General features: G+C 37.7%; 1 protein-coding gene across 11 annotated transcripts in view; it reads right to left on the bottom strand.

Annotated features, from left to right (window-relative positions):
• Nucleotides 1-22,734, bottom strand: part of MBNL1 (muscleblind like splicing regulator 1) — a 256,785-nt gene that overhangs the window by 155,620 nt on the left and 78,431 nt on the right. For 8 of the 11 annotated variants that reach the window (XM_072618700.1, XM_072618704.1, XM_072618703.1 and 5 more), the window contains exon 2: nt 21,614-22,671. The exons of the other annotated variants lie outside the window; for them this stretch is intronic. In XM_072618700.1, the coding sequence (XP_072474801.1) occupies nt 21,614-21,787 (174 nt within the window). In that variant the 5' untranslated portion in view covers nt 21,788-22,671. The remainder of the gene's footprint in view (nt 1-21,613; nt 22,672-22,734) is intronic. 11 annotated transcript variants of the gene reach the window in all.

A 22,734-nucleotide genomic window follows, 5' to 3' on the forward strand; every position in this document is an offset into this window, starting at 1 on the left:
TTGATTATGCTTAATTTATCCTTTATGTATACTGTTTGTATGTACTCGCTAATGTCCTCATTAGACTAGAACTTCTTGAGAACAGGGACTGTATCGCCTTTCTCACAGTGTCTTCTACATAGTAAGCATTTAATGTTTGCTGTCTTGTGACCAAAACATTTCTGGATCTCAGCGTCATTCAAACTTGAGACTCTCATACTTGGGAACAGGGAAGAGAGAGAGATAGGAAAGTGCAGTGGATGAGGACGAGACCTCAGAACCAATGCTTACAAAAAGAGGGAGTGTATGATTCATTTTGTTTGTAATCCCAGTACATAGAACAGTGCTTGGCATTCAGCAGGTACTTCATACATTCTTATTGACTGACTGATTGATTTAATGAATGAATGAAGAAGACCTGAGTTCAATTTCTCCCAGCAGCTGACACTAGTGGCTGCATAACTCTGAGAAAGTCTTTTACTATCTTAAAACCCCACAGTATCTCCCTAAGACGATAATCAGGTGAAGAAGCAGCTGCTGAACTAAATTATGAAAAGGAAATTGGTACCCCAGGAGTTTCCTACACAAATAAAACCACAGGTGTTGTATGAGAAGGAAAAGAAAAAAAGGAGGAGGAAGGAAGGAAGGAGGGGAGAAAGGGAAGAAACAAGGGAGGAAGCAAGGGAGGAAACAAGGGAGGAAGGAGAGGAGAGGAGAAGGAAGAAACAATGAGAGTGAGAGAAAGGAAGGAAGACGGAAGATGAATAAAAATTCAGCTGCAGAAAAGTCAGAATCACACCTAGTTTTTCTATTTAATTCCTCCCCTCCTCCTCTGCACCCACCGTTTGTGTAGTCACTGCTTTCTTGCTCTCTGGTTGTGATACAAATATTTAAAGACGAAAATAAATTAGACTGGAAACACTTACACTGGGAACAGCTGGGTGGCAGAGTTAGAACACTGGACGCAGAATCAAAGAACTGAGTTCAAATCCAGCCTCAAATACTACTAACTATGTGAACCTGAGCAACATCGCTTAACCTCCCTTTGTCTGTCTCAGTTTTCTCACCTGTAAAATGGAGACAATAATACTTCTCTCCCAGGGTTGCTGTGAGGGTGAAATGTGACAATATTCATGACAAGGGCGATATGAAGGCTATTTTCATCTCTGTTGATCAAGAAACTACATTTCTCTACTTCTAATGAACTTCTCTAACCACCAGAATGCTTGGGAAATGATCAAATTACATGTTTCATATTCACGATTATTTAAAGTAGTGCAGTAAACACAGCTCTCACACTCCCAAGATGATTACGTTTTGAAAAGCGCCTTAGAATTTCCCAATGAGAACACCATTCATCCCATTTCTCTCTTGTGAAAGAAAATAAACTTTGGAAATTATTCTCTAACAATTAAATGGTAAACAAAATGCCAAGTCTAGTCTCCAGAGGTAGACATTCAAAGCTTGTGATTGCGGTGAAATGCTGTTAGACTGTTTCCCTTCGTCTTAAGCAGATGAACAAACTATTCATCAAGGAGGTTTTGAAGAATAACTTATTTTTCCAAAATATGTGAAAACAGCAAAATTCAATATGTGGTCTAGACAGTCAGAAAACACCCAAAAGACTGAAGAACCCAGACGTGCAAATAGACTTCAGCATACCTCCTACAAAGAGCAGACCTGTCAGAGAACTTCAAGCTGCATCCCAACAAGCATCTACGAGCCAGTCTGACCAAGTCACAGAATCCATAGTTTAAAAAAAACTCAATTGAACAATTTAAAAAATTCCATTTGATAACTTAATTACCTTGAAGAATGCAAACAAAAAAAATTAATCTGCCTAAGTGTTTGTTAAACTGAGTATTTTCAGTCTCAATCAATTTTCAGTCTCAATCTCAATTAGAATTTATTAAGCTATGCTAGACCTTTGTGATGACAAAGAAAAATAATGGGAAAAGAACCTGTCTTCAAAGAACTTACATTGTATAGAAAGAGAAAAGACATCCACAAAAAAGTGGAGAGCATGGAGCTTAATGCAGTTTTTAAAAAAATCTAGGGTACTGAAGAGGAGGAGATGCTAAGGTAAGACGGCTGTATAGGCAGGTGGCAAGGAGTGGAGATGGGATAAAGAGTGTTGCGTCTGAAAAACAGTAAGAGGGCCAGTTGGGCTGGACTGCAGAATGCATAAAGCTGAGTTGTATTTAACAAGATTGCAAAGGTACACTGACTCAGGCTTGTGAAGGATTTTAAAGGTCAAATAGAGAAATTTCCATTTGATTCTGCCAGCAATCGAGAAACACTTGAGAAGACTTAACCATTTTTGCATACCATGGACCCCCTTGTCATCCTGGCAAAACAGAAGCAACTCCAGCCCAGGGGCAAAAAGACCTGAATTCAAATCAGGCCTCATACTCTTACTAGCTTAGTAATGAACTTAGGCAAGTCACTTAGTTCTCTTTGCCTCAGTTTCCTCATCTGTAAAGTGAGAATAATAGTACCTATCTTCTAAAGTTGTTCTGAGAAAAGCCAATAGTAAATAAGCGTTTAGTAAGTGCCTACTATGTTCCAGCCACAATGCCATATGCGAAATAAAATGAGATAAATTTGCAAACCTTAAGGTGCTACATATGCAATCTAGCTATTGCTAACTTGTTGTATTTATTATCAGAACCATGCTTTTAAATGCATAAAATAAAATACATAGGATTACAAAGGAAAGCAATTATATTGAAATATAGTTACTCATGTATATGTTTAAAAGATCATAGAATACAGGATAAGAACACCAGCACTAAACCTGATTTGACAGGAGAGTGGCATAATTAGACCGGTGGTGTTGGAGAAGGACGAGGAGGACAAGAGGAAGAGGAAGAAAAGAGGGCTTACAAAGGGCTTACTTGGTTCCAGGTACTGTGCTGAGGGCTTTACAATTCTTATCCCATTTGATTCTCACAAAGCAATAGGAGAGCAGATGTGTGGGAGAAACACGGGACAGAGAAAATACTGAAGGCTGGGAGATCAAGTAGAATGCAATTAGAATGGATCAGACAAGACAGTCATGAAGAAATCTAAGAACCCAGCTGGTGCCTGGCTCTTTATTCAAAAGAGGCAAATGATCTAAGTTTCTTTACATACCTGCTTCCCAGACCAAAAAATCGAGTCAGAAACAAGCAACATAAGCACACAGATATACTGAGATACACTGAGAACAAACTCACGGAGAAGCTCATCTTTAAATTTCCAGGATATATCCAAAAGCAAGCAAGAGTTTGCTCATGGTCATCCCTCCCATGCTGTATATTGTTAAATACAGGCTTTCAATTGCTAGATTTATAATCCTATTTCAATGACTCAACACCCTAAGTGGTGAGGTGAGAATTAATCGATAAACATTTAGAACGTACCAGACACTTTTCTGAAAAAGGAACAGCATCCACCTGGAACTGAATTCTGCTGATTAAAAAAAAAGATATAGAGCCCAATGGATCTACAAGGAAAATTTAAGGAATCTGGCCTTGATTTTTTGTTTGCCTTTTGCCTTGAAGAAAAGATTGCTATTTTACTCACTGAACAATTTGAAAAGGAGATTTTATACTTAAAAACTGCTGATTAATTATACGTCATCCTCAGAAGTGAGCAAAAGGGCACCAGAGAAATAAGTCAGATAATTCTGGAACAGGCAACCACTGGAAGCCAATGAACCGCAGTGAGATCGAGATATTAAAAATTAGGACACAGACACAGATGTTCCCAGTTGGATTTAAGGTGACATCTCCTTTAGCCATAAAAACCCTTGATGTCATTGCTCTCCAAGGGGGATCTGGATACTTATTAGCTTCTTGTGGATGCTGAGAAGTTAAAAGAAGGAATCGTTATTCTTTTCAGGGCATGTCTATATGCAGAGAAACAAAAACTGGCAACATTGTGCTGCTGATGCTAGGAAAAGAAGGCTCTACTTGGAGTCGGGGCACTTGGGACTCACTCTCACTCACAACATTTCCTAGTGTACGGCTCCCCTATCTCTGAGCTCCCTTTCATTGTACCCATTAGCAAATAAGTAAATTAGCAAATGTTTTAACAATTGAAAGAGATCATCTGTATAAAGAAATTTGTAAAACCTAAAGAGCTATATACTATTATTTCACCGGTTCCTAGCACATAGTAGGCAGTTAAATGTTTACTGATTGATTAATTCTACCTATAGTTTTGGTTTAGTTAGGGGAAAGAGCTGGATTTGGAATCTAAGGCTGGGCCAGGATGCTCTGCTACTTGGGGAAAGTCATGTGTGACCTTGTCCATGTCAATTTATCTCTATGTGTCTTGATCCCACAGAACTGGAAAGGGGGAAGTATTCTCAGCAGCCATATAATCCAACCTAAACAGGAAAGGAATCCCCACCGTAACAGCAGGCATTGATCATCGAGCCTCTGCCTCAATACCAATTCTTCTGTAAAATGAGAGGTTTCAGCTACATGTTTTCTAAGGCCTTCCCAGCTCTAGATCTGTAATCCTATGATCTCACCAAACCAAATACCCTGATCTACGGAGGCAAAGACTGAATCAGCAGAGAACTCAAAGCTTGTGATTTGGACTAAATGGACCATTCACCTAATTGATAAACACGTAGACCAAACCATAATTTAACTCATCAGCTTCCTTTAAGAGTAATTCTGTCAACACTGCACCCGAATGTCTAAAAGATATGCCTGATCTTTCGAGTGTGAATGTGTACATGGGACTGAGAAACTGACAAGGTACCCAACTAATGCACCATGTTGTTCTAAGGAAATTGATTCAGTTCTCTGGGCCTTAATTTCCTTGTCTGTAAAATCAAATTAAAAATAATAATTATTATTGCAATAAGTGAATTCTAGTTTCTTCATAGTTATAAGATTGAATGATAGTGAAAACTTAAGGCAGGAAAATTCAATATGAATTTTTATATAATAAAATTAAGTTACATTAAATTCCCAAACTGGGAATACGTGAAATTGAATCATGAAATTAGTCATCATATATTTGAAAATGAGATATATTTTTAAATATTATCTAAGAATACTTTAGATATTCTTAGAATACTTTAAGGAATGGTGTATTATAAATCGATGTTAAGCCTCAAATGGAAGGTAATTTAGTAGTAGACATACATGACTTAAGAGATGTCAGCTAATGCAAGGAGTACCATAGATGCCATAAAATCTGAAACAAGATTCATATTTTGCATTCACTTATTTTATTTTATATTGTTTAGAATTAACTACATTTTAATATAGGAAAAATTATTTAGTAAAATGGAAGTTTCTCATCTTCAAAATGCATTTGATATCAGTTATATAAAAATAGAATTTAAAACATAACATTGTATATTTGAGTTATCATGAAGTGGATTATTATAATTAATATTGATGCATTCAGAGAATAGCTTATGCTCCCTAGAAATATTGGCAGCATTTTTACCTGTTATAAATATATCATTTATGACAGAAGTACAATTTTAATTGGCCTTAATAATGGTTTTTAGCTAAATGTATCCAAGTATTTTAGCTAAATAAATACAACCAGTGAAGAATATATCTGGAAAGCATTTTTAAGGATCTTTTTTCTCCATGAATGCATAGGATTCATAAATGAATAAAATAGGGAGAGAGTGTAAGTCATTATAAGGCAGCTTAATAAATAGGTATTTGAATTTTCATCTCATTCAGTATGGCATACGATTACCACAAATTTTTTAATCATCATTTTTTGGCTTCCAAAAGTATTTATTAACATATGGAAGGTTAAAAAAAAATCCTAGCAGAACCTGATTCCAATTCTGTCATGAACTAGCTATCCCATCTCCGATAAAATCATTTAAGTCTCATGACAATGAGTCAAAGAGAAAATCATTCTGGGTCTCATTTTCCTTATCTTTAAAATCAGGAGAATGAACTTGTTTATTCCCATGGACTTGCCTAATTTTAGAATCCTAGGGGCTTTCCAAATTTAAGATTTTATAACCTCATGTGTGAGAATGAAAATGGTGATAGTCCTACCATGAATCTGAAGATGAATGCACATGATACTTAAAATACGAGAATACGTAGGATGGTTAAGCAACAAAAGACTGTGTATTGATATGCATTTGTGCATGTGTATGTACATCTGTGTGCCTACACGTGCATGTGCTGCAAATGCATGTACATGTAACCCAGCTTTGTCTCAATATCCTGAAGCCTTCTCTCCAATCTAACTTTACTCATATACTTTTTACTAATTGTCCTGATTAACCAACTCACTTCAAACTTTTGCTTTTACTTAAAATTTAAGAAATTCAAATTTCGACCTAACAAGTCAAACTGGGACTTTGTTTTTCCTTCCCTGTTGGGCACCTCCAAAATATGCAGTAGATAGTTGAAGCTATTAACTAAGGAAAACAATCAATAAGAAAACATGAATTATGACTAATTGAGATGCTGGTCTAGTGGAATTCATGGAAAGTTCTATTCTGGAGTGCTTTTACAATAAATGGTACTACATGACTTTAAGTAATTAGAGTAACTCTAATAGAGTGTTGCTAAGCAGTGTTCCCACTGCTTTAATGACTACATGAGGCTCATTTTTAATGAGCATATTGGAAATGTTTGTATATCTCTAAATGTTGAAAAAATGATTCATATTAATGTTCTCTCAATTGGACACATTCTCTGATCTTGTTTGCACTAGACTTTACTTAGCAAATCCTTTCTTTGTAGAGAGTACAAAGGTAAACTTTATCACTAATTTAGGCAATTGAATTCCCAAATACTGAATTTGTATTATTGCAAAATGATGCATTAATAATTAATTCCAGTAGGTATGTCCCCTGAGAACAAAACACCCTTCTCTGAATGTAGCATGTCTTCAGAATATCCTTAAAACAAAGTTAGCAGGTGAAGAGCAAAGATTTATTAAGCATTTCCTTTATGGCAGACACTGTCCTAAGCTACGGGGGAAGGTCATCAGGCCTTCTGCTTTAGGAAAGGCAGCAGTCTCTCCTACAGTAAACATTAGGAATAAGTAGTCTTCTTGCCATGATTTGAACACATCCCATGATGAAGATCTCCCTTCACCATGAGAACAATAAAGAAGCCTAACATTCATGGAGTTAACCACAGACCTATAAAGTGGGGTTATTAGTATTGTATCACTGCTTTTAACCTGGAAGCGTCTGAGATCGGACTACTTCACAAGGAAACTCACATATGGCCCTTTAGAGTTTACCAAGTACTTTCTCTCACAACAACTTAGTGATCCAGTAAGTGTATTTAGACACACAGGTCACTAGACAGATATATATAGATAGTTGTATAGATATATGTCCCATTTTAGAGATATGGCCCAGGGGAATAGAAATTATATCCTAACTAAATTTTGTATCACCCTTAATTCATCCTCACTAGATGATTAAATGTTTCTTGAATTTAAAAGAATGTCAAAAATGAGACAAAGACGAGTGATTTCACACACTCGGGTCTTAGAACAAGATCTCAAACCTAGGCCTTCTGATGTCCAAGTTCATTGAACTCAGCCAGGTCATTAAACTGGGTAAAGAGAAGAGGTTAATGCCATTTATTAGAAAGTTCTTCCTAAAACTGTGCTGAAATCTCCCAATTTGTAAAAAATACCAATTCATCTATTCCATGTTCTGGTGACACACTGAATAAATCTAGTCTGTTTTCCACGTGATAACACTAATTCTAGTTCTATCACGCTCCTCACCCAAAAAAATCTTCCCTTCTTCAGTCTAGAAAGCTCTAGTCGTTTGAACTATTTTTCTAGGAAATGGGTCACAAGCTCCATAACCTCATCATCAATCTCCCCAAGTCACACTCCAGTGTCTGTGTGTGCACACTTCTTAAAATGAGAGGGCCAGAACTGAGGACACTCCTTCAGATGACATCTGGCCAGTGTAGCAGCTAGAAGTACTCAGTTTGTTCCTTGTCTAGGACTTGATACTTCTACTGATAATAGCCAAAGGCTGCACTCACTTTCTGAAGAGCCTCCAGACCTCATTGGAACATGTTGATCTCATCAATACCAGAAACATTCAGGTATTTGGTCAAATTTCTCAAAAGAACAACTCTTGAGCAATTTCTCCCTCTTGAATATGTATAGCTTAGATATGAAAACAAACAAACACAAAATAACTCAAAAACCCTCTTAAGGATTGAGCTTTATTTACGGGGCCTGTAGCGTCTGGGGAGAACACAGGAGAACACAGGCCAGGGTGGTAAGGGATCACAGATGGGCTGCTATCTGCATCTCTGCAGGGAACTCAAGCAACGCAACCCTAACTCCATGTGGAAACAGGAAAGTGGCCCTGCACCTTTTTACAGCTCCTTCATATATATGTCTGATCTACCTTTCCTAATATGAAAGAAAGTCTATAAAATCACAAGACAAGCCTGTTTCTTGTCTTCCTACTAGCCCTGAATGTAGAAGAAAAAAAGATGAAAAGGGCTAGAGAGACCATTTAAATGAGCCAGGCATTATTTTTAAAGAAATCTCAATTTGCTCTGGCTTTACCTTTTCAGATATGATTCTTTTAGATTTGAGTCCTTTATATTCATCCTTGGTTATTCAAATTTCCTTATACCCTTTAATATAATCTTTCCCATAACTTCTTATAAGCCTTTTTCTGAGTTCAGTCACTTGACTTTCTTCCTTTCCCACCCCCACCATTTTCTCCCTCAATGGCATCATTTTTGATCATATCTTCAGAGGTTTGCTCAAGAGTCTTCCATCTCCACAGTCATTTTCCCTTTTATTTTAATAATAGCTAGCATTTCACACTGCCTTGAGGTTTGCAAAAGTGGTTTATTTAAATATTATTAGTCATTATTTACTGGAGAATGTGCATCTTTTATTTGATTTTTTTAAATCTACTTTTCAAAATTAAACTTAAAAATTTATTCTATGCCCAGAGTTCTTTTTCTCACATATTTATTTGGAATTCGAAAATAATATGGCCACTTCCTCTACTGCAAGTATCCCATCACTTTCACTTCTCCCACAAGTTCTTACTGATTAATGGGAAGTGAGTCCAAAGACAAAGCCTCCTAATCACTTCCTTAGCATGCTGAGGTATAATATTTCCATCCATGTTACTCAATAATTTATCAAGCACTCTACCTTATTTTTTTTTTAAAGTGGTGGTCTAGGAAGTTAAAAATCCATCACATTTTCCACTTGTGTCATTAAGTCACCTCCATTAAGAAAGTTCATCTATGCTTGCCTTTTGATGAGGTGTTCTATGGGTTATTCAAACAATTGTATCATTTACTTCTTTTGCTCATGTCCTCATTCTAATGTTCTATACAATTCTTCAAACTTCAAACAAAAATTTCACAAAAGGTTAATGCATTTTCACACACACACACACACACACACATATATATACACGTGATGTATATTATTCTACCATCCTATCTGTTGCATTATTTCTCTTAAATGTTATCATCGCCTTCATTTCCCATCTTCCAATGACTTCTTTTACTAAATATATATACATCTGACAATTATGACCTTATGGAAAACAGATATCTAGATGACCAATTAAAATGTTCAATTAAATTCACTGTCTCTTGGTGATTCTCTGTATATTGTGATAAAACCACACCAGACTTGCAGTTTTCCCACTGACATTCACTCCATTGTGACCAATGTAATCAGAATTTACCTGAAGCCTGTTACCAGGTAGACAAGTAGCATAATCCATTCTATAGGAAATTTACAGTATGTACTTACAGTTACTTCCACTCTAATCTAGGCACAACTGCTATCCTTTATTTTAACTCTTTTCAAAATCAGTCATCCACAGTTACTTTTTCCGTCATATAACTTTCTAGAATGCTTGTCATCTTCTTATGTTTGAATACATTCTACCTGGGTTTGTAATACTTGGGTAAATTGGAAATTCCAAACCATACAAGTACCAAATGATAATACTGATACGATTATAATCTCTATAGTAATTCAAAGATAGTGAAATGGATGCTTTTTAAAATTAATTTTCATTTTGCATCCTAACATACATTTCAACTGGTATCAAAGTAAAATTATTCCTTCCATTATTACCCATATCCCCTTCAGTGGAAGAAGAAGTGATAGTTTAATCTTTTCCCAAATCAAAGGAATTGGAAAAGTATTTGGTATCAAAGCTTTTTTTAAATTTGGCATTAAAACTCAAATTAGAAAAAATGCCAAGTAGTGAAGGGAAACTGAGCCTAATGTCAGTGGAAAGGTTTCCAATGGCCTTATGATCTGTAAGAAAGCCAATGGACCAGTGTGCTGGATACAAATGTCATCACAAAGGCTTTTATAGTCTTCTGTATACATATGTATGTATGTATATGTACATACATTATATATGTATGTCATATATAGACAACTTTATAGAATGTGTGTGTGTTCGTCCTTCATTGCCAAAGAAGACCATGCCATCAGAGAAATGATGACAAGACTTGCACTTGACTTTGTTTTAAGAGAGGGAGGGCTGTGCAGGTCACCAGCCTCACTTCTCCTCCAGAACCATCTGAATCCAGTGACCGTACATGTTCCCCAAAGTCCTCATCAATTAAATAAACTTTTTAAAAAATAAGGGATACTTATTATTTAAAATAATACTTAAGGACATGAAGAACCTTTCATGAATCTTATTAATTTTTGCCTTTCACAAATACTCAGTATGTGACCCAACACAAGTCACTGTATCTGTCAGTGGTCCACACAAGCTTCAGGACGCAGAAGATGTAGAACAGGTTCAGGTCTGCAACACCAAGGTTAGAAATTCCCCAGACGAAATCACAGGTTCATGAGGTAGATACATAGATGAGATCAAGTAAATAAATGATGGTAAAGAAATTTTCTGATTAGTCTTTTTTACGTTCATATATTCACATATTGGGATGCTTAGAGTGGACCTCTTTTCAGTTTATGACTATGTCATGATAAAAACGGCGACCTAAATAGCAAAAGATTATAACAATGAAAAAATCCAACACTAAATCAAGTGATCATTTCTCCTGGGCAGCTTTGTATTACAAAAGCCTCCATTTGTTTGAGCAAAGGAATGAAAAAATCAGAATGGTTTCTTCAGAATGCCCATGGTTCTCTCCAAAACGCCTGAGGGTCTCTTTTAGATCTCTCAGGAGGCTCCCTTTGTAGGTTCCCACTTCCTAACGAAAGATTGGTGAATGTAAAGCAGTACTTATCAAGGAGAGCACTTACTGCAGCCACTTCACACTAATTTCAACTCTACTGTTTTCCTTAAATCACATTTTGTGTTTGACCTATTTTATAGCCAGCCCATCCAACTGAAGAGTTCTGTCTTTGTTTTTTTTAAGCTGTCTGTAGTGAATAAATCTTCCATCCATTTAGGAGGTTTTCTTTATCTCATTTTCAACCAATAAGAGATTTTAGAACATTGAATGAGCTGAGCTATCTGAACCAATGATCTTTTGAATGCACTAACAGGAAAGATGACTTCGAGATGTAATTTGTCAGTCATGAGTATATTCCAATCACTGATGATGTCACCGTTTAGGCAGAAAATTGAAAATTTGTCAGTTGAAAAAAGTGTCAGTTTTTTTAAGCTTTAATATGCTGTATTTTCCTTTGGGAATTTTACTCATCACTATGAACTTCAGATACTGCTTTTCTTATATGGGAACAGTAAGGGATTAAGAACTTATCAGAAATCTTGAAAACATACACATTGAGGACCAAGACCCCAAACCTGTACGGACAGACAAGAGAGACAATGCTCTAGGCACAATGACTTGCCCATAAATGGAGTTTAATAAAAGGAAGATATCAACCTGTCATACTAACAAACTCACAAGTGTAAACAATGAAGATAAAATTCTGGGGCTGCTGTTCAATTACGGAGAGAGAGATGCTGTCAGGCTTTTCTTCTCAAAAATTGCAATGCAATAGAGTAGGAGCCAAAATATCTCTCTTCCTTGTTGGCCAAAGATACTTAAATACAAACACCTGCTTTGAAGAGACTGAGTGCTTTAAGCAGATACACAAGATATGTTGTCATTTAATGGCAATTTCCCTGGCTGCTATCTAGGATATCCACCTGGTCCTAAATAAACTTGGAATGATTCAATGGACATGACCAATGATCCAAGACTCCTAGGATACCCTTGAAAGAGATACTTTTATTAAAGTACCATAGTCTATAAGTATCAGGGAGCCCTAGCTCAGAGACCCTCCAGGTGCACTAGCCCCAAGGATGATCTAAAAAGAAAGAATAAAGCTAGTGACCCAGTCAAGCATTGGGGGATGTCTTTCCACTGCCACATGTCTTATTTCTCAGGTTGCAGAACAGACGAGTTTGCCCAGAGGTCAGGCTGAATCATCAATGTATTACATGACTTGTCAGAAGCTGAAATAGGAGTTCATATCCGTGTCACATCCCTGTCACTAAGTCTTGCCATGAGGTGCCATGTTTATTGCCATCCCAGAAATACTGAATCCCAAAAGTAAACAGCTACATTGCTTACTGCAAAAACGTAAATTTTTAAATGGAAACCTCCACTGGTGAAAGTGTCACCACCATCAAAAAGCATTTAATCTAAGGTGGGAAGGAACATCTCTTGACTATAGGCTCAGGAGAGTTGAGGTGATGGGAAGTGAGATGAAATGATTCAGCTTCTAAAATTGTCCCTACTTTTATGGTCTTAGATTTAAGAAAAGCTTATCATTTTATATAATTAATATTAAATTACATAGAATAAATATAAGGCAGAGATATTAAGGAAAAATTATCCTTGTCAAATAGGTGTTAAAGGCTAAATTCAGCGAAAAATCTTTCTAGGTAACAGGGTTTGTAGAACCCCACAAATCCAATTCAGTCTCTTCATGAGGGTGAATCTGATACGCCAGCTAAGCAGTTGAAATTTCAAATAAATAAAATCTTAAATTACTTGCATATTTCTATCTTTGGGAAGTAGGTCTTTAAGAAACTTTTCCAAAAATGAACATACCTTTAAACTGCTTTCTTGCAATAGGAAGCACCACTGTATATAGACAATGCCTCTGGTAATATTCATTTCAGAAATATTTTCATGGGCTACTTACTTGATCAATAGGTAAAATGATGAACACCTTAATGTCTGTCTTATATGATCTCATCGATCAATATTAGAGGTTTATTTAGAGAGAGAGACAACAGAGGGAGACAAACAGGAAAAAGTGCTGGGGTCCAGTTCAACAGCTGACATCTACTGCCTATATAGGACCTTGGATAAGGAGAGTAGTTACTGATTGACATATTTGGGGAGGAACTGTTCTCATGTGAAGTGACTTCTCTCTAGGGACTGAGCCACAGTTCTGGAATATAAATGAATCAATTAATGAAAATTTTAACATATTCAAAGTGCTTTGCAAACTTTAAGGGTCCATTATTACTAATATAGTTTTTTTTATGTTGCAAAATTAAAATAAGGAAATAGAAAAACTAAAAAACTTCCAGAGGTCAACAAATGAATCTCATTTGTCCTCCTGCTTCCCGTCATCTGAATTATCCTCTAAATGTACAGATATTTCATACATGCTCATGTATATATATATTCATGTTAACACAGAAAACATTGATATCCCATATCAGAGCATGTACACACTGTATGTTGTCCATCAAATCAAGTACACCTATTATCCATAAATTTTTAGTAAAAGTCAGATGAGGAGAAACAAGGGGTACTCGCTTGGTGCTGCTAAAATTTGTCTGCTTTTCTGCTCGTTTTATTCGTTAGCATCTGCTTATCAAGGAGATTTTAATAGTAACTGCCATTTATAGACCACTCTAAGATCTACCGAGTGTACTTCACTTGATCCTTACAACACCACGAGATAGAAATGGTGCATTTGTGATCATTTCCATCTCATCAATGAGGAAACGTAAGGCAGAGAGAGATCAAGTGCCCTCCACGGATCGCACAGGTATTAACTCTTGACAACAGGTTTTGAATTCAGGTCTTCTTACTCCAAAGTTTGCGACTGCTCTTACCTGATCATTCAATCCACTCAGTTTTGGAAACATCTGTGGATGTGTGTGGGTGAGTGCATGCACACTCACCCGCCTGCACACCCACACACACATGCATCTGCGTTATGTGTTGGAAAACTACAATTAGGCTTACTTCAAATCAGTCATTGAGTTCAATGAAAAAGCAATATGCTAACATGTTGTTAAGCTTCAAATGACTAATTATATGGAACAGATCCTGCTAGCTGCTGCCTGGTGTTCTAGCACATGTTCCAAATTTCAATGCATTATGATGACCTTACAGCTACTATAGGGTAATGTCCTGTGATGTGATGGAGCAGAAGAATCATAGACTTAGATGTAGGAGGAGCCATAGTTTCTCCTAGTGGTCCAGTACCTTCATTTTTCAGATGAGGAAACTGAGGCACAGAGGAAAATTGACTTGATTCAGGTTCCATAGGAAGTATGAAAAAGCCACTCACCCCAAACCAAACTGTCCCATCCTACTGAGAGTTCTGATATCTGTCCTAACAATAATATATAAAGAAAATTGCTTTTCAGTAGACATCTGAGTTATGTTTCTCTTACGGTTTTGGAACTCTGTTAACTTCCTCAAGAGGATCTCAGCATAAGGAAATAAGAAGGTTTGTCTAAATCTGTAAGAAGGGATACATTGCTCAGCAGGAAAGGTAACAGATTAGTGATGGTGATAATATAAATCTTCTATTAATCCTTGACCAGGGAAATGCCAGTGTTAGTTTGCCCAAAACCAGAACCCTGGATGCTTCTACTTTGTTGGCCCAAAGTTCTTCCATATAATTTCTTGAATATCTGTGTCAACGACCAAGCATAATCCCTGTGGTTTTTGTTGTGTATGCAGTGTGGTTATTTTAGATCAGACCCTGTAACTGTAGATTGAAACTTTTCCTGGATGTCATCAGAGAGTCCCAAGATGGTGATGTTGCCTTCCTACTTAAGGAAGATGAAAATTTAGACTAGGGTCTTAAGTGACTTGTCACAACTAAAGGATTGACTAAATTATGAATGTAATGGAAAGGTTTATAATCCAAAGATCTGGCTTTGAGTGAACTGGGAAAATGATACTGCCTCTTTGAACCTCAGTTTCCTCATCAGTTACATAAGGAAGGTACCATAAATGACTCTTCAAGTCTTTTCAACTTCAAAATTGATAAAGAGCTTGGGAGCCTGGGTACAAAGATTAAATCAGCACCAGCCTATCCAGTTAGCTAACTAGAACAAATCTGTATTTGGGACAGAAAAGATGTGTTTGGAGAGAGAGAGCCTAAATTTGGGAACAAGTTGACCAGCTCTATGGTTAGTAAAATGTAACAGTAAAAGAAGGAAGGCTCACAACAAGAAAAGATGTAAGAGAGAGTAAATTTCAGTCATGGTGGCTCAGCACATATGTTAAGAGAGACAGGAAAGGATCAGAAACTGTTTGATGGAAACAGTGTCTGAAGAGGAAGACAATATAATCAGGTAAAGAGGTGGGTTGGAATTGTTTAAGACCCTGATGATAAGTATCTATTTTATCAAAGCTGCGGGGAACCAGCAAAGGATCTTGAACAAAGGAAGTTGTACATTGGAGGAAGGTAACCTTAACAGTTCAGTCAAGAAAGCATAAGTTGGAGATGGGAAGACTAATGAATTCCAAAGGAACTGAAAGAGCAGAGTGGTAACGGAAACAAGAGGCAAGAGTTACTATGCAAGGAGAACATTAGACATGGCAAGAGATTGGATGAAGTAGTTGAGGGAGAGGGATGAGTCTAAGGTAGCACCAATATTTTGAACCAAGTTACAGGATAAATGGTGATGCCATCACAGACAATAGGGAAGTTAAGAGAATGAGCTGGTTGAGGGCAAAGGAAGTGATGAGTTCACAAATAATTTTAACTTAAGATGTTTTCATTATTTTTTCTAAGAAACTAGATCTGCATAACATACAACATTTATAAAGCAAGACCAAGCTCATTTAACAGTTTTGTCCCCAAATTAGCAGAAAACAATTGCATTATTTTAAAAAATACTGAAATGATGTATTAAAGATGTTAAGGGTGATATTATAATGATGAGTTCCCATGCATAGAGTGGGCTTAGTAGGTGCTAGGCACCATGGTGAGCATTTAGAATTATCTCATTGATCCTCACAACACTTATGTGAGGCAGATACTATTATAATTACAGATAAGGAAACCGAGGCAAATACAAGTTAAGTGACTTGCCCAGGGTTGCACAGCTAGCAAGGCTGAATTTAATCTTAGGTCTTCTTGATTCAAGGCCCAGTATGTGCCACCTAATGATTTAAATTCTTTATGAAGTAAAAAAGAAAATAGGATTTTGGGGGAAAGACAGGAAAGTGCAAAACATTCAGTACTCCAAATGACTTCGTTAACAATTCAAATCTAATGATTTATTTATTTGATCCTATGTCAATCTACAAATTTGATTTAACTAAAGGCAGGCTTCGGGATCTCTCTATTACATAAAGCCCCATAGAATAGCACCCTGCTTACTTATTCCCTATCAAATATTCTTCAGTCTAAGGACGCTGCTCCTTGCTGTACTTTGAATGAGACACTCCCTCTCCAGAATCCAGGCATTAGCTCGGGCTGTCCCCCATACCTGGAATGCACTCCTTTACCATTTTTGCCCCAGTTTCCCTGACTTTCTACAGGAAGCCTTTCCTTATTGTCCCTTAATTATAATGCCTTTCCTCTGTTAATTCTCTCTTATATAGCCTATTTATAGCTAGTTTGTACATAGCTGTTGGCACCTTACCACCCCTGTTAGATTGGGAGCTCCTCAAGGACAGGGTCTGTCATTCGCTTGTCTTAGCACAAAATCTGACACATAGTAGGTGGTTAATAAATGCTTGCTTACTGCCTGACAAGGGTGGCTATTTTTATATTACATACAATGAATAATAATAATGCTGTGAGAGTGGCAAAGCACTTTCTATATATTATCTCATTTGATCTTCACAATCAGGGAAAAATAACAAGACTTAGCAGAGGAGGAAACTGAAACAGACAGAGGTCAAATGACTCTACTAAGGTCACACAGCTGCTAAGTGATGGAAGCAAGACTGGCCTCACGTCCTCCTGACTCCAAGCCCAGCACTCTATCTACTGTACCACCTGCCTGCCTCATTGAAGAAATGAGAGGGAAGGAAGGAAGATGGAAGGAAGGAATGAGAAGGAATTGAGAGGGCCCACCTGCATGAAGAGAGGCAATGAGGTGGTAAGTGGTAAGACCGCTGGACCCAGAGAAAAGAACACACAAGTTCAAATCTTCCTGCAGTTACTTACTAACTGAGTCCCTGCAAAAGGCACCTAAACTCTGTCTCAGTTTCCCTATCTGTAAAATAGGAAAAATAGCAACAACTGCCTTCTAGGGAAGTTCTATTAATAAAAGGCATTCATATCTGTAAAGTACTCTGTGAATCTTATAATATAATGTGAACACTGGCTAATATGATGTTGACGACCCTCACTCTGCTGTGATCAAGACAGTTACTTTCTGCTGCTGCCTTCAATGTCTTCCCAATGCTTGGCACGATGCCTGGCACAAAGCAAGCACCTTATAAATGCTTGCTGACTAGCTGACAAAGAGATTTGCAGAATCCAGCACTGCCACTCTCCCGGCTGGGAGACTGAATTGGTAGAGGAACACATTTGGGCCTGATACCTTGAAAATCAATCTTCAGTTTTACAGTGAAGAAATGTAGAAAACACCCCCCACCTGAAGCCAAAAGGCTTGTGTAAACAAAGCAATTGAAAATGAAACAGAAGTAAAGGAAAATAAACTCAATCACTAAACTGTAATAGAAAAGATCCATGTTTTGCTGACCATGCTGAAATGACTCATTTCAAAGTTTAAAAACTAATCTTTCAAGGACATCAAAGACTTCTCTTTAAGCTAAAATTGATCCTTTGAGTATCCCCATCGGATGAACTAAAATTCGTCATCGAGTGCTACTGGATGGGGGAAGGTAAGGTTGCTGAGGGACCTGTCATCAGCCCCTAAATCCATCCTTTCTAAAGCCGTGGCTTTTGATGACAACATGCAGTGGGAGGATCTCTCCCCTCCCCATTTATCAGTATCTCCTTCAGGAACAATAAGAAAGCCTCCTTCCATCACAATGTAAAACAGATTTTCAAAACCACTGAGACTGTGCGATACTTAATGGTCTCAAGATGCAACTTGTAAGCAATTCAGTTCTAGACTTAGAGCAGTCAGCCTGAGATGAAAATACATGAAAACATTGATTATCAAAGCAAAATGATTTAAAGGGGGAAAAAGTCTTATTAAAAAGCCAAATTTTCTACACACTGTATTTGGAAATGATGCTATAGTTTGGGCCTGGTTGTTTCAGTCTCTCATTTTACCAGTTTCTGCATGTTCACACATTCCTCCATTTCCCACCCCCCTCCACTTTTAACATGAGACTGATAAATTAGAAAGTAGCAAGTCCAATCTAAGTGAATAAATTCTTTTCAATTAATGAGAATTTACCATAAACAGATCAAAATTCTTGCCCAATTTTTCTCGGGTTAAGATACAGAAATGTGCCTGTTGTTTTCATGAAAATAAATGAACAGCTTTCTGAGCTTTTCTCCTCTTTTTCAATGAAATGCGTTCTCTCCTCCCAATGAGAATCTCGGGTATAAGACACCTGGGAACATAGCCAAAGTCAGAGACAGCACAGCTGAAGGGTACTACCATTTCACAGGGTCCTCTCACAAAGTATTTCGTTTGCCTTCCGAGCATTCTAAAAATAGCCGATTACACAGACGACATCCATCTCATGCTCGAGAGCTGAGCATAAGGCTGGCCCACGGCTTTCGGCAGTACCTAGGACACCCTTTATTGAATAAGTCAGCATATTGCAAAAGTTTGTAAAATTCCGACCATTTAGATTTTGACTTTGTACAAATGGTCCAGCCATTTTGGGGGAAGGGAAGAGGGAGAGAGGTTTGGCGAAACTCCACAACTCTGCCCAGTGGTAGGGTATTCAAACATGAATACCAGACTGTCTCTAATGATTTTTAAATATGTTTTTAATCTGTGGTAGCCACAAGGCTGAACAATGGAGGACTGCTATCTTGAAGGTAGGCTATTCAATGTGGTATCAAGGAACAAACAAAGCTTTTCTTGGGACTTGATATCATGGAACATATGCTTGCTTAATTACGGTGCTGAGCATTTTTTAAAGCTTTCCTTCTTGAAACGCAGGGTTACAGGAATCGTGAAGGGGACACTGCCCTACTTCAATCCACATTTCACATAATCTTCATTATACTATCCTCTGCTTTGCTAAATCTGGCCAAACTGCTTTACTATATTTGGAGAATTATTTAGAAATTAAAGGCCCGTTTATTTTGTTTTGGGTTTTTTGTATTGCTGCTTATTTTTGTAGGAAGAACAAACAGCATGAGGAAGGACAAAGTGTGCAGTTACAAACCGTTCCGCTCAGGTCCTTGTGAATAAAACATCAAGTATTGAAACTGCAAGCTAAAAAAAGCAGAAAAATAAAGCAGAAAACCACCTTGACAGTGACACTGGGTAAGATTATCACAGTGCCACACGCCATGGTGGAATGCTGGGGCTTTTCTCAAAAAGGGGCCATTTTGTGGGCAGGAGCAAACAATAACCGAAAAAATACTTAAGGATGGGGAAAACAAGCCACTGAATCTTAATGGTTCACGTGCTTCCCAAAGACTGTGGAGGAAGCTCTTCTGTGAAAACCCTTAATATCTAAGTCAGGGTGAAGTCTGTCCTTTATTCTGCTGTAGCATGTAAACCCTCAACTGTCTGCAAAGATAAAAGCAGGGCTCGTCAGGAACTGGGTCAAACTGGGGTGACTTGTGGGCACAGGTGGATCCTAGCCATGGGGATGAGCCCCTCACCTCCATCTGCTGGGTACCCCTGCTGGTTCCACCTGCATACAGTCAACTTGAAATTATAAAGGCAAATGAGTTATACTCATAAAGACATGGTCGCCTCTCCTTCAGCCCGGCAAAGAAAAAAGGAAGAAAAAAATACTAGGCCCCATAAGTTCCGGCTGTTAGACTTAAGGAAATGCTTCTCATTTGGTTCTTCTTTGTGTTTTAAAATGATTTTGTTTCAGTTTCTTACTTTCCAACACACACACATACACACACGCTCACATACATGCACACACATGCACACGTGCACACACATACGCATACACACACGTGCGCACATGCTTCCTACTCTATCCCCAGCTTTAAAGTAATATCCATGAAAATATATATATATACATTTTTAAAAATAGACTATCCAAAGTAATGTTTAGTTTCTGAAGCTTCACAGATATGACCCCAACTGCAGCTGAGGCCTCATAAGTAAACCGCAATATTTTGCACATGAGACTCTTTTTACGGAGCTAATTCATTTTTTTTAAGAGGGCACATGGATTTCTCTAACAGGCTTACAAAGTTAACTAAACTTCAATGCTATAACATGATTGAAAAATAATGGATCAGAAAGTAACCCCTTTCAGCTGCAACAAACTCCACCAAACACCCTGAGATTGCATGTCACATCAGTCCATTTAGACTGTCTTTAAAAAGTCCCACTTTTAAACACGACACCTGACCTAGGCACCTGGCACCATCTTTATCTGCCAATGGATTTCAGAGTAAATCTTTGGAGACTGTGGTGCTCACAGAAGATGCTACATGAAACGTGGGCCCTCCAGATGAGTTATAGATAAACAGCCATCAAAATTTAAAAAATAAAACAAAATGCTAAGAAAACTCAGAGAGGATTTCAGGAACATTGAAAAAAATAATTCTGGTGATTAAGATCACAATACTTCACAAGATTCGTGGAGTATCAACAGGAAAAGCAAAAAAAGTTTGTGCTTCTCCTGAAACTAGCCATGCATAAGGTAAGAAATTTGCTAGGCATTAATGACCTTTTCTGCGGGATGATATATCCACCAGGTTAGTCTCTGTCCTTATAATATTACAAACTTGAACATATAAAAAATTCCAAATACTACAATATAGAAAACTTCAATAATCTATCCATAGTTTTCCTTAATCTGTAGAGACTAAAAACCCATGATTCTCCAACTACTTTCCCAAGCATGGAAGCAGCATTTGAACCACTTAAATATAGTGTGTTCATTTTCCCTCAGACTCAACTTCACCATATTTATGTAGATTATGTCGCAATGTATCTTTATACGCATATATAATACACCCATGAACATATCCACGTGTGCTCCTATATAGACACATGCATGAAACAGTCTGTTTACACACTTGTCTTTAACCAAAAGAAAAATAAATATACCTAGACTTTTTGCTCGGTATAATCATCAGGGGTACCAGGACTGATGGAGACATCCACAATACCCTAAATGAAGCAGGACTCTATTTTAAATCCTATCATTTGCTTCCCCACAGAATAGGCAACAAACACAAAATCAACAATAAAACCAACCCCCATCTCTAAACTGCTAAACAGGCACCATTGTCATTCTGAGATCCAGTGGTTTCCTTCTGGTTTTCTTTGCTTCATTCCATTAAACCTTACCCTTAAAATAATAGAATATTTACTCACTTTCAATGAATCAAAGCAGGCGATTACGCGTCCATTTTCAACTTGGCAGCTTTTCGATGGATGTGCAAATTTACATTCCGTGTCTGCTCGTGAGCAAGTGCCCCTTTGGAACTCTCTACACACTTCCAGTGTGAGCCATTTGGTGTCCCGAATTGGTGTGACACTAACAGCCATGTTTAGATTTTACAGGTAGTTAATGTTTTTTCAGTGAAACAAACGAACAAAGCCAAACCAAGCCCTCCCCCCCAAAAAACAGCCAAACTGTTAAGACTGGAAACGATGAGAATGTCACCTCGTGAAATTCTCTGTCCCCAAAGCCCTGCTCTTTAAAGGTACATGGAAAACTGTGTTGTCAGTATCAAGGAAAAGAGATCCCACTAGAAATTCACAGCATGAAACTGTTCATCGAAAGAGGTTTGGGACTTAAAGAGAATGCTAGAATCACAAGTGTATCAATGTTTCAAAGTGGGGCCAGGAACTAGCCTTGTGCTCTCAATAACCCATTCTCAGTGCCAATTTGGAGCCCAAAACACAACATGAAAACGTGGCAGACCCTTCGACACAGAATTTCCAAGCTGCTTTCAGCAAATTGTCTGAAAGGTAATCTCCTCCCAGCTGAATTTGCAATTGGGTTCTGTGGTGCAATTGGTATTGATTAGTTTGGCATAGACAGATGCAGCGGCTTTAGAGCAACAATCGAGAAATTATTTGTTTGTTTGGTTGGTTTTCCTCCTTGATTTTTCTGGCAGAAGATATCTTACTTTTTTTTTCAGCAAACTTTTCTCAATCTCCCTCTCTCTCTCTCTCTCTCTCTCTCTCTCTCTCTCTCTCAATCTCTCTCTGTCTGTCTCCTAAAGCAGCCTAAGGCAATGCCAGATACTTAGAGGCTTTCTCTTGATTCTAAGTAGAAATGGGGGTGTCTGGGCTAGAGGCGGAGGGTGGAGGGTGGAGGTGCTGTCGTCGCGGTCTAGCTGGCAGCAAGCAAGGCAAAAGCAGAGGCTGCTCTAGAAGCGGTCCAAGCAGCAGAGACGTCAGGAAAGGCACTTCTTAGTACCAACCTGTAGAAAAAAGAGATAGGTTACCATTTACCAAGTAGCACTTCACCGGTGTCCCACAGTCTC

Source organism: Notamacropus eugenii, chromosome 6 (genome assembly GCF_028372415.1).
Source record: "Notamacropus eugenii isolate mMacEug1 chromosome 6, mMacEug1.pri_v2, whole genome shotgun sequence".
Classification (NCBI taxonomy): domain Eukaryota; kingdom Metazoa; phylum Chordata; class Mammalia; order Diprotodontia; family Macropodidae; genus Notamacropus; species Notamacropus eugenii.